The sequence below is a fragment of the Meleagris gallopavo genome, chromosome 22, assembly GCF_000146605.3.
Source record: "Meleagris gallopavo isolate NT-WF06-2002-E0010 breed Aviagen turkey brand Nicholas breeding stock chromosome 22, Turkey_5.1, whole genome shotgun sequence".
In the NCBI taxonomy this organism is placed as follows: Eukaryota; Metazoa; Chordata; class Aves; order Galliformes; family Phasianidae; genus Meleagris; species Meleagris gallopavo.
Window position 1 is genome coordinate 6,112,798 of NC_015032.2, and position 15,428 is coordinate 6,128,225.

The 15,428-nt window shown below is 48.8% G+C and overlaps 1 protein-coding gene across 1 annotated transcript; it reads left to right on the forward strand.

Annotated features, from left to right (window-relative positions):
- Positions 1-1,867: 1,867 nt before the first annotated feature.
- On the forward strand, positions 1,868-8,921 carry NPBWR2 (neuropeptides B and W receptor 2). The gene is made up of 2 exons (XM_031556528.1): positions 1,868-6,358; positions 6,851-8,921. The coding sequence occupies exon 2, from the start codon at positions 7,237-7,239 to the stop codon at positions 8,233-8,235; it is 999 nt and encodes a 332-aa protein (XP_031412388.1). The 5' UTR covers positions 1,868-6,358; positions 6,851-7,236; the 3' UTR covers positions 8,236-8,921.
- Positions 8,922-15,428: the final 6,507 nt, after the last annotated feature.

Genomic DNA, 15,428 nt, shown 5'->3' on the forward strand with positions numbered 1-15,428 from the left:
ACCCATCCTCACCCTTACTTGGAGCCAAATACCTCTGTTCCATCCATGCCAACAGGGTGCAGATGAGATGGCTTCACCAACTGGAAACCTTCATTTGCAGCAATGCCTCATTACTTCTTTTTTGCTCTGCATTTCACAACACACCATTTCCTACTGAAGTTCACCCTCTGTTACACAACTTCCATTTGCTCCAACCTGTTGAAACTTTCAACAAGGAGCACGCTCTCACAAACTGAATTTTCATTAGCAGTACTTGCCTACATGGGTTACAATGACTTATTTAAATAGATTAGCCTAGCATGAGCTGCAAAAATGAGCTGTGATAAGTGATTGTAGTCCATAGAATCAAGCTGGGCTACACTCAAACCCAGCCTTTTGTTTTTCCTCTTTCTCTTTCCCCCCCTCAGAATAATTGACAATACCTCAAACCTCATAATCCACTTTCTTGGTTGGTCTGAAGAGCATTTGCAGAAAGGTGCAGCTCTGTGCAACCACCCTGGAATACATCATGCTCGAAGACAGATCTCATGCTATTTTTTTTTTTTCTATTTAATCTAAACAATGAACACTGTACAAAGTATTAAAACATTTTTTTCTAAAATATGATATTAACATGGAAATGAGTCATTTCACTGTCACAACACAGGCAGGGAGGAGGAACTGGAGCGAACAAAGCAGCAAATTCATTCGGCAGCAATTTGCACTCCATAAGCCTCCGATGATTGAGCTTTTAGGCCAGATGAGCTCTGCTACTTAAGCAGACAAAGTGACACATTTAGCTGTTGCTTGGAGATATTGGAATATACTGCACACAGCCAAACATCCCCAAAGGGCTCTGTGCTGCTCTTCTGTGGATGCATTAACACTGCTGCAATGCTGCGTGCAGTCACGAGGCAGTTTTCAAAGTGAATGCAGCAACGTCAGATACAAACTTTTCAGAAAGCGACGCTTCTGTTATAAAAAACTCAAGAAGTAAATTCCTATCACCTGAAAGCAGCACAAGGCACCAAGGGCCGTTAGAAGTCAATTGCCAGCTTAATAGCAATTGACAGAGTAGAACTTCTGCACAGCATTTGTGTCCTGCACACCCCATTTTGGGTGAGGGGTCAGGAGAGCAGCAGATCTCTGCCTGCTGACTTACACCCACTGCTTTTTCACCTATCAGACCAGATAACCTCCTCTTAATTACCCTTTACACTAATCCTTTTGGAGTATTCCCCCTTATAACTCTGCTGGAGAGTCTCCCATTAGCTCTATCATGCATATGTGCCTTAGTAACCAGCAGGAAAACATACCCCAGCTCAGTGCTTGTGGACAAGTTCGACTGTCAACAGCATCCCAAGACGACTACAAATGCAAGGAACTAACTGCAACACAGCATGTCTGTTTTTGTTGTTGTTGTTGTTGTTGTGTTTTTTCTCTCATGGGCATGGGACCTGAAGTTGGATTACACTGAAACCATGATTCAGCATGCAGATGAAAGAAACCTGAGACAGGGAACAGCAAAATCTCAAAGCCCAGAAAACAGCTCACTCACAGTTGATGCTCCCTGCTCTTTCTGAGGGCTGCAGCCACCAGCAGTGCCACTACTCAGTGACATCAGAGTCTCTGTGCTGCACTGAAGCCAGCAGGGCTCTGGCATCCCAGGTCAAGCACTGCCTTCTCTCAACTCCCAAAAGGCTTGGAGAACAACAGAAGATGCATTTTTCCCACTGGGAAGTCTTTACCACACACTCATGGCAAAAGCATCATGACAAGAGGAGCCCTGGCTGCTCCCCAACACCCCTGCACCCCCAGACCCCACAAAGATGAGTTGCATGGAGAAGAGTGGGTGCCCTCCCCACCCCCCCCCCCCCCACCTTTCTCAAAGCCTTCCTCCCCACAGTGGGCTCTGTTCTGGGCAGACTCATGGCAGAAACTCCAAGTACAACTTCCAGCCCAAAGAGAAAAGCAGGGGAAAACGTCGGAGAATAGAAGCATCCTGAGATGAAGAATATTTTGATTTTGTTCTCCCTGGAAAAAGGCTGAAACCAGAGGAAGAGCTGAAAATTGAGCTGTTTAAAGCAGCTCTCTAGCATTCTATCCTTACTCTTTAAATCTTCGTATAAACTGCAGCAAGACCAGCCACAGGTCCTTGTTCGCAAGGCTCGGGCACGCCGCCGAGCTCCGTTAATTGATCGGACGGCGCCGCAGCGCCAGCAGCGCTCCTGGCAGGGAGCGGAGCTGTCCGCGGTGCTGCCCGCGCCCGCCGGCTTTATTCCCATCAGAGCCGCTCCGAGGAATAAATCACACAGCATTTATCTCAATTGCTCCCCTGCAGAGACAGCAACGGGGCAGTTATCGATACATCCCTCACCTGACAAGAGCAGGCCACTTAAAGGACTCATTACTATTTTTATTTTTTTTTCCTTTAAGCACCTGCTTTTTAACTTTGCTTCCCCTCAGCTTGCAGCAGGCTGGATGCGCTGGAGACTGCTGAATCCATCACAATTGCTATTGCCGTTCACAGACACCTTTTTTATAAACAGTTCACCCATTTCCCAACGGAAAGCTCTGCTTCATCCCCTACCCAGTAAAACCAGCACCCTCCTCCTGGCTCCCGAAGCTGCTATCCTTCCCCTAAGCCAGCCTGGAAAGATTGGGAAGCTGTTGCAGATACCTGGCTTATGACAAAGAGCAGGACAGGAGTGACAATAAGCTCAGGTTTCCCCTTTCCAGCTCATCCCAACACCCACCAGCTCAAGGAGAGGAGATTACTGGGGAAATGGCCAAGACCCGTGAGCACTCACCCAGACAGGGATCTATACAGCTCAAAAGCAGCTCCAAGGCAGGGGCTACAACATAGCTAATGTTGCCCCACAGTAAATAACATGGCACTGCCTTTTCTTGCCAGAAACCAACACACTACTTAGACATCGCTTGACACAACCAGTGCTGAATGTTAACCCACAGTGCTGCACCACCTTTTGAAAAATACGAACAACTCATTCAAATAAATCACCCTAATAACCAGTGACCGCAAGGCAGTCAGCAGAGAACATTTTGTTTTGGTGAGCAAAGTATTGATTGCACATCCATGTCCTTGAGATGAACTTGGCTCTTTGAAAGCAGCAGAAGCCCAATGAAACAGGATCCTCTCCCTGCTAATCCCTTTGAAGGATGAAGCAGAGCTGTTTTACCAAGCTGGACTCAGCCACAACACTTCTCTAGTGGCCTCAGAGACTCCCAGGACATGTTGAGCATACAACAAAAGTTCCACCTCCTCATTCCCCCCGGGTTTCCTTGCTGAGGGGCTTCAGGAGGCTTGGACAACATCACTCACACTGCCATCAATAGTGGAGCAATCTCACAGATGATTTGCTGTGTTTTCCAAAAGCAAAGAAGGCTTCAGCCCTGTCTGTGCCGAGAGCTGTGGGTGCTGCTGCAGCCAAACATCACCATTTTCCACAGCCCCAAAGTAATGGATGGCCTATGCCTGTGGTCAGCAGTGTATTAGTTTTATGGAAGCAATAAAGCAGCATCAATTTTGCAATACAGGTTATTTCCCCCTCCCTAAAATACTGATTGCCTTTGCACAGCTGACTCAAGCTTTATGAAGCGAACATGAGTTTCGAGAGGCAAAGCCCATCTCCACCACACATATTTGCCAGGGATAGAAACTTTGTCCCTCTTGCACCGTGCTGGTGATGGGGCTGTCTGCACAAGGATGGATCCAAATGGCTCAGAGGGAAGATGCCACTTGTAGCCTTAACAGTGAGTTAAGCAGGGCTTGATTCTCAGGGTTTCATACCACTGCATGTTTGCGATCGTCCTCCATAAGTCAGTGAATTTTACTGCAAATCTGTTTAAGAACAGACTCGGAGAAAGCATGGTCAGCGCATTTGTCTTGGGGATATAAAAGAAACAAAAGCCCCCTCCTCATGCTAGACAACAAGATGAGATTCTTAGTCACCCTCTCATCTCCGACAAAGCTTTAATCAAACACATCCCAACCAAAGCACGCAGGATGCTGTGCTCACTGTGGGTCCTGAGAACAAATGCCATGCATGCAGCCCCTGCACCCTTCCCCTGGGAGTGCACCCCACAGACAGCAGCACCCAGGCACACAGCCAAAGCAACATGAAAGCCAATCCCAGGGGAACAGTTGGGGGAGTGAAAGGAAGGACATCAGGTGTTCCTTGTGCTGGAAAATAGAAAATCTTCCCATTGAAGCCTTCAATGCAAACACTTTTACAACTTTTGAGCTGGGAATAGATCACGATCATAATGCTTCCACCTTTCAACAGCAGTAGGCAATAGTACCCCTTGTCCTCACAGCTCTCTGCATCACCTTACAGCAAAATTTGAAATAAAGGAGGAAAGTCCTTCAGCCTTTCCTCTCCGGGATGCACTGTGTGTGAGGGACACCCTCACCACCCACTCTGAAAGTAGCAGCTCTAAAGACAGCAGCCAGGTAACACACACACGAGATGTGCGGTACAGATTTTGCTTTGAAAGGTTGGTTCAGCCTGCCAGCCTCTTTTCTGGGAATTAGTGTGGAAACAAACAAGTCCCACCCAGTAAGAAGAACCACTGATGTTGCCAGAACTGTGTCAGCTCCTTTGCTTCCTTCTATCTCCCAGCAGTAATGGGGCTCCCTCTTGTCTCCATCCAGAGAGAGAATGTTTCACAAAGGGTTGGAAATAAAACCTGCCTTAACACCAGTGAGACCCAGAAGATGCTGTCTGATAGGCACACATTGCATCACAATGGCAAGGTGCAGGGACTGGGACCAGGCTCATGAAAAGCTCTCCTCCTCCAGTGGATGCCAAAATCCACCCCAGGATCCCTCCAAGCAGCCTCACAGCCAGCAGGTAACATTCCCATGGTGACAGTCTCACCTGCAGATCAGTTACACCTGCAGTAGTGCTATGTATCTCACCCAGACCTGCTCACACGTGTTGAGTTCAGATCTGGGCAAGTTTCTGACAGCTTCATGTTCCCCCCCCACACAATCATACTTTTCCCCTCAGATAATCTCTCTCTGTGAACAGTAGATCTAGCATTTTATTCTCCCCGTTTTTTTTTTTCTTTTACTGTTCAATGTATTCTTGACAAAGAGAACAGTGATTCCTAAACCAATGCCTTCCCACTGCAGCCCTATAAAATGCAGCTTCCCCTACAACTCACAAACAGTTCCAATTTTTCCCCCAAAACCAGGAGAGCAGCTCTGAAGGAATCTTATTTTCTGATGAAATAACATTCTTATAATTCCTATGGATATTCCTCGGGCAATCTTCACTTTGTTTCATTTTACTGAGGTCTAGCAACTGACCAGATTTTGGTAGGGATACAGAAAATACCAACAAGAGTTGTGCTCCAGGCCTGGAAAAAAAGGAGCATCTGCTGAAAAGTCAGTTCTACCCATGGCCCTCAAGAAGACACTTCAAAGTGTTTGATTCCCAGCCCATTACCAGTGCACAGGAATCTTGCAAGAAAAGGCCAAACATCCCCAGAAAAGGAGCAAAATCAAACACAGCTCTTAACAGCATGGCTCATTCCAATATGCTGACCCACTTGGTGCTGCACACTGGCAGTAGAGTGCTGATGGATGGATGCCTCTCCTCTGCTATTAAATCAAAGGTCAGGCAGCCTCCAGCTGGGTGCTGCATTTAAAAGACTAAAGGAGAAAGAGGATGACCTTTGGCTTCCTTCCTACATTCACATGAAAATAAAAGTGATCATATGCTGTTGCTGACTTCGTTATTCAACCTGGGGTTTGTTTCTTTACAGCACTTCTGCAGCTCCTCAAGCACATCCCAAGATTAAGCTGTGTTTCCAAAAGCTGGACCAGGAGCTCAGCTGGAAGCAGCAGCGCTCTTGCAAGGTATGGCTGTTTATTTTTTCATTACCAGCTCCGTAATGTTGCGTTCCCTCCTCCCACTCCCACTCCCTTCCCCTCTCACACATCTGTGCATCTTTCCTTGTTAAAAACAGCCAGTGCTCCCTATTGGGATATTCCAGCTCCCCCCCTCTGCCGCTTCACACATCCCCTGCTCAAACAGCCACAGCCTGACAGCCCTGGGTGCTGCCTGTGCACCTCATTCCTGAAGAGAGCAGCCCTGCTGCACCAGCTGCTCACCAGCATCTGCCTCATTTCCTATTTAAATAGCCCAGCACACACAGAACTTTTCTTCCCCCCGATGGGAAGGAGTGCTAATTGCTCAGCCGTGCCATGCACACACGGCCACCATGTTGCTATGATCTCAAAGATGGGTAACGTCAGCATCCCGGGGACCCTCCTCCAGCTGGGATCGGCGAGCCAAGGCTGAGCTACACGGAGCAGCGGTGCCGGAGGAGCAGCAGAGCTGCACACCAGGTAAGGGACACCGCAGCCCTCTGTCCCCATGCTGTTCCTGCTCACCGTATGGCTGAGCGACAAACTGCAAGCAGAGCAAGGCAATTCTCAGCACAGCCCGGGGACCAGCTGCCAAATCTTTGATCTGCACAGGGGGTCGGGGTTTTTTGTTCCCTTCCTTGCAGAGGAATTTCTGGGAGCGTGGGTCAGGCGGTAGCAGCCAGAAAGCTGTAAGCAGATAGGGAGATTCTTTCCTTGACTTTAAAGTGGATCTGCTTTCATGGTGCTCCCCCCTTTTTTTTTGGCTGGCTAATCCTCAACTTGGGATTCGTCGGTTTGTCTGTCTGTGCCAACTTTTGCATGCTGCCACAAGTGGATGCTCTTCGTAGTGAGTGAGATCATAACCCACCTCGGTTAAGAAATAAACTTACTTTAAATGTGAGTTAAGCCTCTTTAACTTAGTTTTGGAAATACTCCTTTAACTTTCTTTTTCCCCCTTCTTTCTTCTGCTAGGGCACCCTGAGAGGAGAATAGCTGTGTCACAAATGTTATCGTCCATGCAATCTCAGCTGCTGAAATGAGCTTGAAGTCCCCAGTCTAAAGAGAGGCACTAATTAAACACAGCAATGCTCCTGCTCTGATATGGAAAAGCAAGCACTGTGCAAGTGAAACAGCCATCCCTCACATCCTCCAGGAGAGGAGGAAAGCCGCCCAGGCACAAAGCTTCCCCTGCCCTCCTTGTTGCTGCCAGCCCTGAGGACTGCAAACAGCTGAACTGCACCTCTCCAGCAGAGAAAAGGATGCTCTGAGAGCTGTTCCACTTGCACAGGAGGATACAATTCTCATTTGCTTTCTTCATGAAGCCTTGGACGCCAGAGGGCAGCCTGTGACCAGCAGGCATGGGGAACAGCTCTCTGTGGGACAGTTTGAACGGCACCTGCAGCAATGCAGCCAACAGCTCCTACCTGGACAGCGATATGATGTTCAACTTCACCTTCCAAGAGCAATCAGCTGATTTCTATGTTGTCCTCCCTGTGATTTACTCTGTAATCTGTGCTGTTGGGCTCACAGGCAACACTGCCGTCATCTACGTGATCCTCAAGGCTCCCAAGATGAAAACTGTGACAAACATGTTCATTCTGAACCTTGCTATAGCCGATGACTTGTTCACACTTGTCTTGCCCATTAATATCGCTGAACACCTCCTCCACTATTGGCCCTTTGGAGAAGTCCTCTGCAAGGTCATCTTGTCCATAGACCACTACAACATCTTCTCCAGCATTTATTTCTTAACAGTGATGAGCATAGACAGGTACCTGGTAGTGCTGGCTACAGTCAGGTCCAAGAGGATGCCGCACCGTACGTACCGAGCAGCCAGGATCGTCAGCTTGTGCATCTGGATCCTAGTCACCATCATAGTTCTCCCTTTCATCATCTTTGCCAATGTATACATAGATGACCTGAAGATCAAGAGTTGCGGTCTAAATTTCCCCAAGCCTGAAAGGTTTTGGTTCAAGGCCAGCAGGATCTATACCCTCATCCTTGGCTTTGCCATTCCAGTGTCTACTATCTGCATCCTCTACACTATGATGCTCTACAAGCTGAGGAACATGCACTTGAACTCTAACGCCAGAGCTCTGGACAAAGCCAAAAAGAAAGTCACCATCATGGTCTTCATCGTCCTGGCTGTGTGTCTCTTCTGCTGGACCCCCTTCCACCTGGCCACCATCGTGGCTTTGACCACTGACTTGCCCCAGACCTCCATGGTCATTGGTATCTCCTACTTCATCACCAGCCTAAGCTATGCCAATTCATGCTTGAATCCTTTCTTGTATGCTTTCCTGGATGACAGCTTTCGGAAAAGCTTCCGGAAGATGCTGGAATGCAGAACTTCTTGAACAGTGGATGGGAGGTTTGCAGCTCCCTTCCCTCCCATAGCTTTGCAAGGGAAACTTTGCAGACTTCAGAGGGTGGCTAACGAATGCATAAGTCTTCTCTTTAGTTTGTATGTAATGTATGTTTACCATCATCATTCACAGTTTGTCCAGCGTTTTTCATCTCTGCATCCTCAAACTTCTCAAAGCTGTATTTCTACGTTCTCACTTTTAATCACACTCCAAAGCAGTAAGGACAGAAAACTTCTTTTGCAAAGGTTTGCTTCTGCTACACAGCGGTCCTCTATTGCCATCTGCTGTACAGCATAGTGAAGCTGTAGACCAACTTTCAGGCTGAGGGAGCAGCAGGGCTAGCATCCACCTTGTGACATATCAACAACACAGAGGATGCAAGATGAGTATTTGGAAAGAGAAAATAACCATTTTCATGTGTGCACACGTGTTACAGCTTTGCTTTTGTTTGAGGGATGTCAGCTCCACTCTGACCCCAGTTTCCTTCTTTCTTGAACTGTTACCAGTTGTTACGTTTAAACCAAAAGAAAAACCCGTGTCTTAAAAGTGCTGTTCAATAACACACCTTAAAAATATTGTGGTAACTGTGGGAATTTGTGTTAGAAATTATTTTTAACTAACGATTCCTGTTCAATGTCAGATATATATTTATTTAAGTGATTGACAAAATAAACTTCATGGGGAAAAATAAAGAAAGGAGAGCCTGGTCCTTCTTTCACTGCAGAAACCTTGTGCTATTTGTCCCTGTCATTGCTACACATATTGTGCTTTCTCTACTGTAAAAGACAACATCATCAGTTGGTAATAAGTGAGGCGTTTTGGAAGTCACAAGGCTAGCAGCAGATAGATGCGGGTCCACCTTCAACAGATAAATAATAAAGCAAAGAGCTTCACAGAACCAGGGCTCGTAGTGAAGCATCTGGAGACCAAAAGCTGTATACTGAGAGCCACGAGAAATACGTGAACATGTTGCAACCCCATCCTCTACACCTCCCTGTGGGGCTGTGGGATGGGCGCACACCTTCCAGCTTTGACAGCTATGGAGGAACCTCACCTCCACTGCTCAGCTGCACAGCAGAGCAGGGCTCAGTGCCACAAGCAGTATGAGTGCAGTGCTCCCAGAAGTCCCACCTTTGTGGGAAGGAAGGGATGAAGGGGTCAAAACTAGATGAACATTATGGTCCTTTTCAACCCAAGGCCATTCTATGATTCTATGACCCCACTTAAGGGTCCCTCTCTGCCCTCCCTAAACTTAAAATCTCAGCTTGGTGGTTGTATCTGCCCACACCTTGTCAGGAAAACACAGAACAAACCAAACAGAACCTAAAACAAGCCATAGCACACACACACCAGAGCCTACCCAGGAGGTGATTTACCTGGAGCATGGGTCTGATGTCTGTCCACAAAATGGAGCAGCAACATAAGCTCAAGAACCATCCAAGAGGCAATTGTAGAAGCAGAGCCTTCCTTCAGCAGCATTACAGGCTCCTGGAGAAGCAGGTAGGGGTCCCAGGTGAGGCCATGTGGGGCAAATCAGGCCCATCTGTTCCCTGACACCAAAATCAGAAGACTTCAATACAGCATGAAGGCTATTTCTTTCTTCTTCTTCTTCTTCTTTTTTTTTTTTTTCCCCTTTCAGTTCAGAAAACTGAAAGGGATTTCTTATACAAGGTCATTTGTGATGCATTCTCTTCCCAGCCTTAGACCTGATGACTTACTGCCCACAAAATTCAGGAGCCAAGATTCATGGCTCAAATCTATTTCTTGTTAGCTGCACCTTGTGCCTTTGCCCCCAACTTTACCAGAAAACATAAAGGTTTGTTCAAATCAGAAATGACAACGTGTGGTTGTCGTTGGGGGGGTGGGTAACGGGGTGCTGTTTGCTCAGCAAGCCTCAGTCACAAGAGAGGAACTGGGAGGCAATCAGCTCTATCTGGAAGGTGCTGCTGGCTCCCAGGAAGCACTGCATGACTCGAGGAGGGGCGAGATGTGAGACTAATGGCTGATTTAGGAAGGCATGCTGGGGGCCGCGGTCCTGACCCACCTTCCCAGGGCAGGAAGGGGGTGCAGAGTATTGCCGGAGCCCCGGAGCAGCCCAGAAGAGCTGAGGACGGAGGGTTGGCACAGACACCAACCGCTTCAGCACGGCTGCCATCTGCTGGCGACGGGCACCCGGGTGGGAAAACCTCACAAAGCGGCGCACGCTGCACACAAATCGCCTCGCCGGGTCCGAGTCCGACAGTTATTAGCGTTAATCTGCAGGAAAGGCGACGGAGCACCTGCGGAGTCTAAATCGCTTCAAAGCGAGAGAAGGCTCAGCTCCTCTTCGCTCTGTTGGGGGGCTGCAGGAGGGCAGGAGGGCAGGAGGGGGGCTGCCCGCTGCTCCGGCTGCTGCTGCCGCCCGGTGCTGCAGCGCTGAGCGGCACTCTCGGCTCGCAGGTTCCGCATCTCGCAGCGCAGGAGGGAGATGCTGAACGCTCGGAGTGAGCGCGCAGAGCCCGGCTGCTGGCAGCTCGCCCGCTCTCGGCACAAATTTCACTCCTAAAGTAAAAACTTGAACGCCTGCTTGAGTCTCTGGTTGGTTTTATTGCAGACCGGACCAGCTGCATCTTGAAGGCTGGAAGCAGGGAAATAAATACCCTTAACAAGTCACCTAAAGAACCCTCTGCTAGCGTTCTTCCTACCCAAGCATCCCTTCCAAAGTTCCCCAGGGTTGCCTGGGGTTTCATCCCTCCCTCATCTCCCCCTTCTCCCCCAAGTGACCATGCACTGAGTGGGGAAGGCAGCCCAACTCTGCAACCAAAGCAGATGAACTTCCTTCTGGGATGCCTTGATAAATGCAAAGATGCTGGGAAACCCCATAGCTCCCTGCCTACGCAGAGCTGGGGGCTTTTGGCTTGCTCCTACCTGTCCCCTATCTGGGAACAACATCAGCTTTCATTCATGGCACTGAGTGATGTGGTTTAGTGGGCATGGATGGTGATCTGTTGATGGTTGGACTTGATCTTAGTAGTCTTTTCCAACCTTAATGAGTCTGATTCTCCCAGTTGCTCCCTTCATCATCCTTGGGAGAGGGAGAAGGGACTATTTCCCACCTTCAAAACAGGAATTAGGCTCATGCAGGGCTCAAGTTCCCACCACAGGCATTAAATGCAGGCAGCTGAGAGAAAGGGAAGGGATCAGAAATTGCTATTGCTTTTTAAGTCTTTGTGCTGCAGCAAGAAATTGTGTTTGTTTCGGTCAATTGTCCTTGGTTGAGTTGTGCTGCAGCTTGTTCCCACACGGAGCTGTAATCCCCCGGTATTGGCACAGCCTCCTGCTGCTGGACACGACTTTGAGTGAGAAATGACATAATGCTCCAGTGAGGAATGAAGGCTCTGCTTTCAGAAGGACATTTAGATGAGGGAAAAAAAATAATCAAAGCAAAGAAATGAAAAGCAGATGGGAGAAAACTTGGAATAGAGAAGATATGAAACAGAAGTGCTTCTAGGTGACATTATTTAAGCCATCTCAGGAAGATAATTAGTCCCTTTTCTGTATGACCTGACTTATTCTCAGCCCTTGCCTTGTCCCCTATAGATTGTGGGAGCCCCTGGGTGTCATCTGGGATGGTGATGAGTGGGGTTGCTATGCCACCAGCCACTGCGAGTGCAGGATCCTGTGAGCTGCCCTGCTCTGCACAAGCCCAGGGTGATGCCTGCAGGGCTCTGAGCACCTCAGAGCTCAGTGCTGGGGGTGAAGGGCACTGAATTTTGTGGTTACTGGGCACGGTGGGGATGGGTTGATGTTTGCACTAAGTGATCCTTGTGGTCTTTTCCAGCCTTAACCACCCAGGCTGAGCTGTTACGTGGTGAGTCAGAAGGGCACCTGAGAACCAGTTTGGGCCATTGGGACCACAGCTACAGCAATGCTGCTCTCATGGAGTGGCAGGAGGCCAAGCATCCTCCGAAACACAGAGCTTCCCAAAGAAAGCCCCCCAAAAGCCACAGGTCGCACTGCCCTGTTTCCCCAGCTCTCTTGTGCTGGAAGGGAGTTGGTTTAAAGCAAATCACCAAGTACCGTGACAGTAAATATTTTCGTGTGCTTCTCACTGGCATTTGCTTTTCGTAAGTAGAGATGCAGAGAGAAAGATCAAAGCTGTCTGAATAGCTTTTAATTACAAGCCTCAATTGCTCTATTTTCTCTCAGAAAAGTATTACAATTATCTAACAAAGCTGATCAAGTGGAATTAGGCACTAGCCTGAAGCTTCAAGTACTGTTTAGTGGCTATTTTCCCTTTTAAAATAAAATAATATTTGATGTCTAGATGGAAAAACAGGCACTCCTGTAAGTGCCTGAAGGCAAAGCCAGGCCTCGCTGCATAGAGGCAAGTTGGGAAGCTGTTCACAAGCAGAACCGAGCTGCGCCCAGAGCTGAGCACGGCTCTGGGAATCCACCCCAGTGTCCCCCCAGCACCTCTGGGTGCTGCCATCACCTCCCACATGGGGGAAGGACATCCCAGGGAGGGCACTATGAGCTGCAATCCAGGAGCAAAACCAGGCAGCTGTCCTCACTGTCCGTTTTCTTGAGAGGAGATTTCTTTCTCTCTCTTTCCCCAGGACTTCAGAGCAATTCCCCCACGTTGCCTTGCCCTGCACAGCTCCATCACAGGAGAGCCCGGGAGTTTCTAAAGACCCCGGCATCCACTGGACACAACTCAATAAGAGAGATGAACAAGGAACGCAGAGAAATAAGGATTCCATTTCATAAACTCAGCCCTCAAATGAGATCAGAGGCTGGTAATTAATAAAGTCAGCTTTCAGCGCAATGAAGAACGTCCCGTGAGACTCAGCCTGCTGCTGCTGCACATCGATGCGAAGGACGCGGTGTAATTACATTTCTGTGAGCTCTGTGCTGGAGAAATGGAGCCGTGCTGGGCACGCTGCTCCCCAGGAACTGATGGCCACGTCCTGTGGCAGAGATGGTGTGGTTGGACAGCCCACATCCATCCCTAACACATAACCAGGAGACAAGAGGCAGTTTTCCAGCCAAACACTCTCAAGCCAAACCCCAGCGCTGATGCCAAAGCAAACTGAGGGGAGAGAACCCTGCTCAGATTTCCACCCCCAGCTCCCCACAGCCACAGGAATGCAGGCAGCAAGGGCAGAGCCAGGGCCAGAGGTTGGTTTCATGTTCTCCTTTTTTTGCATTCCATCCCTGGAGGCAAGCGATTATCTCCAGGAATTTTCTCTGCGGTTAAGCAAAGCAAGAGCATGCAATGCTGAAATGAGGGGAAGTCTGAACTATGTGAGCAAATGACCTGTGCACACAGAGAGGCTGCTATTAGCACCTAAAATTGGATAAACATTGTGTAGCCAAATCACAACACTGGATTTGTTTCACACGGGGAGGGGGGAAGTAAGCTGAAAAGCCATTAATCTTGATTACCTATTGACTGCATTGCTTGTGTGTTCATTCTTCATCACTGAGTGAATCAGTGCAGCATGGTATTTTCAGGGCACTCACTGCACATGGCAAACTAAAAACGCACAAAAATAAATGTTTACAGAGCGGATAGGGCTGGTGCCAACTTTGCCTGGTCCCCTCTCCGTTGCCAGGGGAAAGGTGAATGGATGCAACAAAAAAAAAAAGCAGGAATGTGCTCATTCTACCAATGGTTTCCTTGGGGAGGAAAATAAAAAATAAAAAATCAAGCTTCCTATTTGGTTTCCTGCATATTCATCCTTCACCATGTGGAAAACTTGCTGTTTGGCAGGGCGGTGCTGCTCTGGGCTCCTGAGCATCCTGCCTGGCTGCAGCCTGGAAGAGAAAGGGCGAAGCAGATACTGACATCTGCACAGGAGCTGCAGTCTCTGTGCTGGAGTGTGAGCATCTTCGCTGCAATTGTGGGCTGAGTGCAGAGGATTGCTCCCAGAAACAGGTGCTAACGTGGTCTGTGCAGGTAGGAATTCCCACCCAGCACCTACACGCTGCAGGAGGGTGCATGGAGTGGGGAGTAAAGCAGGAGCGAGGAGCAAGGATGTGTGTAATGCTATGCTGCACGGAGCTACAGGTGATCCAACCTGCAGATTGCTCAGGAACATTCCAAGCAGCACCAGCGTGGAGCAGCAGTTTTGCTTCCAGCAGAAGCAAATACCCTGGGAGCTGAACAGGTGTTCTCCAGTGGGGAAGATGAACCCAGCCAGCTTTGGAGTATCTTTGTGCACTTCCTGCTCCAGGAAGCACGAAGGGAGCTCCTGGATTGCTGAAGCAGAAACCTTGCATACATGGGAGAGGCAGCAGCAGCTCACAGGGGAAGAGGGTAACAGGGTGTCCCAGGGTGCAGAGCCACATCACTCCTCTGCTGCAGACAGCTGGGATTGCACTGCATTAAGGGAGGGAGAGCAAAGGTAGTTTATATGGCTGATTAGCATCGTTGTTGCCAAGATACATCACCACGTTTCTCTATTTATTGGTCAGTTCATTCTGTCATGCAGTTTATCCAGGCTTCAGTCGACTGAAGGGAACAAAAGGAGTTGTGAGGCTCTTTCATCTAAAGCCCCCTCATCCCTGTCCCTTTGTACATCTTCTCAGTGCTCTGAAAAATCCTGGAATTCCTTCTTTCAGAACGAGTTACAGCCTTAACACATCTGTTATGATGTGTTTTGAGCAAGCCTAAAGGGGCAGGATGGCAGGAGCAGGCAGCCACCCCAAATGGGTGTGCATCAGCTCAGCAGGAGCATCACCTCCCACCCCAAAAATCCGATGCCAAACACAAACTGTCATCACTGTGCTCTGACTTCTTATATCTCAGTTCTTCACCCAGCACCACGAATTTGGGGCAGCGGTTGGTGCTGAAGCCTCAGGTCCTCCATTCCCTTTCTCTCCCTTATCCCAACCACGGGCGGTGGAACTCGGGGATGTGATTCACACCGTGAACACAACGAGCTCTGCAGTGCTGAGTGCCAGCATGCACCGCCGGTTCTGCAAAGTCACAGCAGCAAAGCTCTGCCCACGTATTCACATGGAAACACGGTGTGGCCAGGAATGCACAAGCTGGGCTACGTACCCCTCCAGATCTGTCTAAAGGAGGTTCTCCTTTTGCTGAGGGAATTCGGTTCGTACATCAGTACCCACCAAAATAGCTGAAAGGAAGCACAGGGAAATGAGTGGGAAAGCAAAGTGGAGTTTTTCTGCTTTGCTGC

Excerpts from the sequence above, each read along its gene's own strand:
- NPBWR2 (XM_031556528.1), top strand. The coding sequence starts at position 7,237 with ATGGGGAACAGCTCTCTGTGGGACAGTTTGAACGGCACCTGCAGCAAT.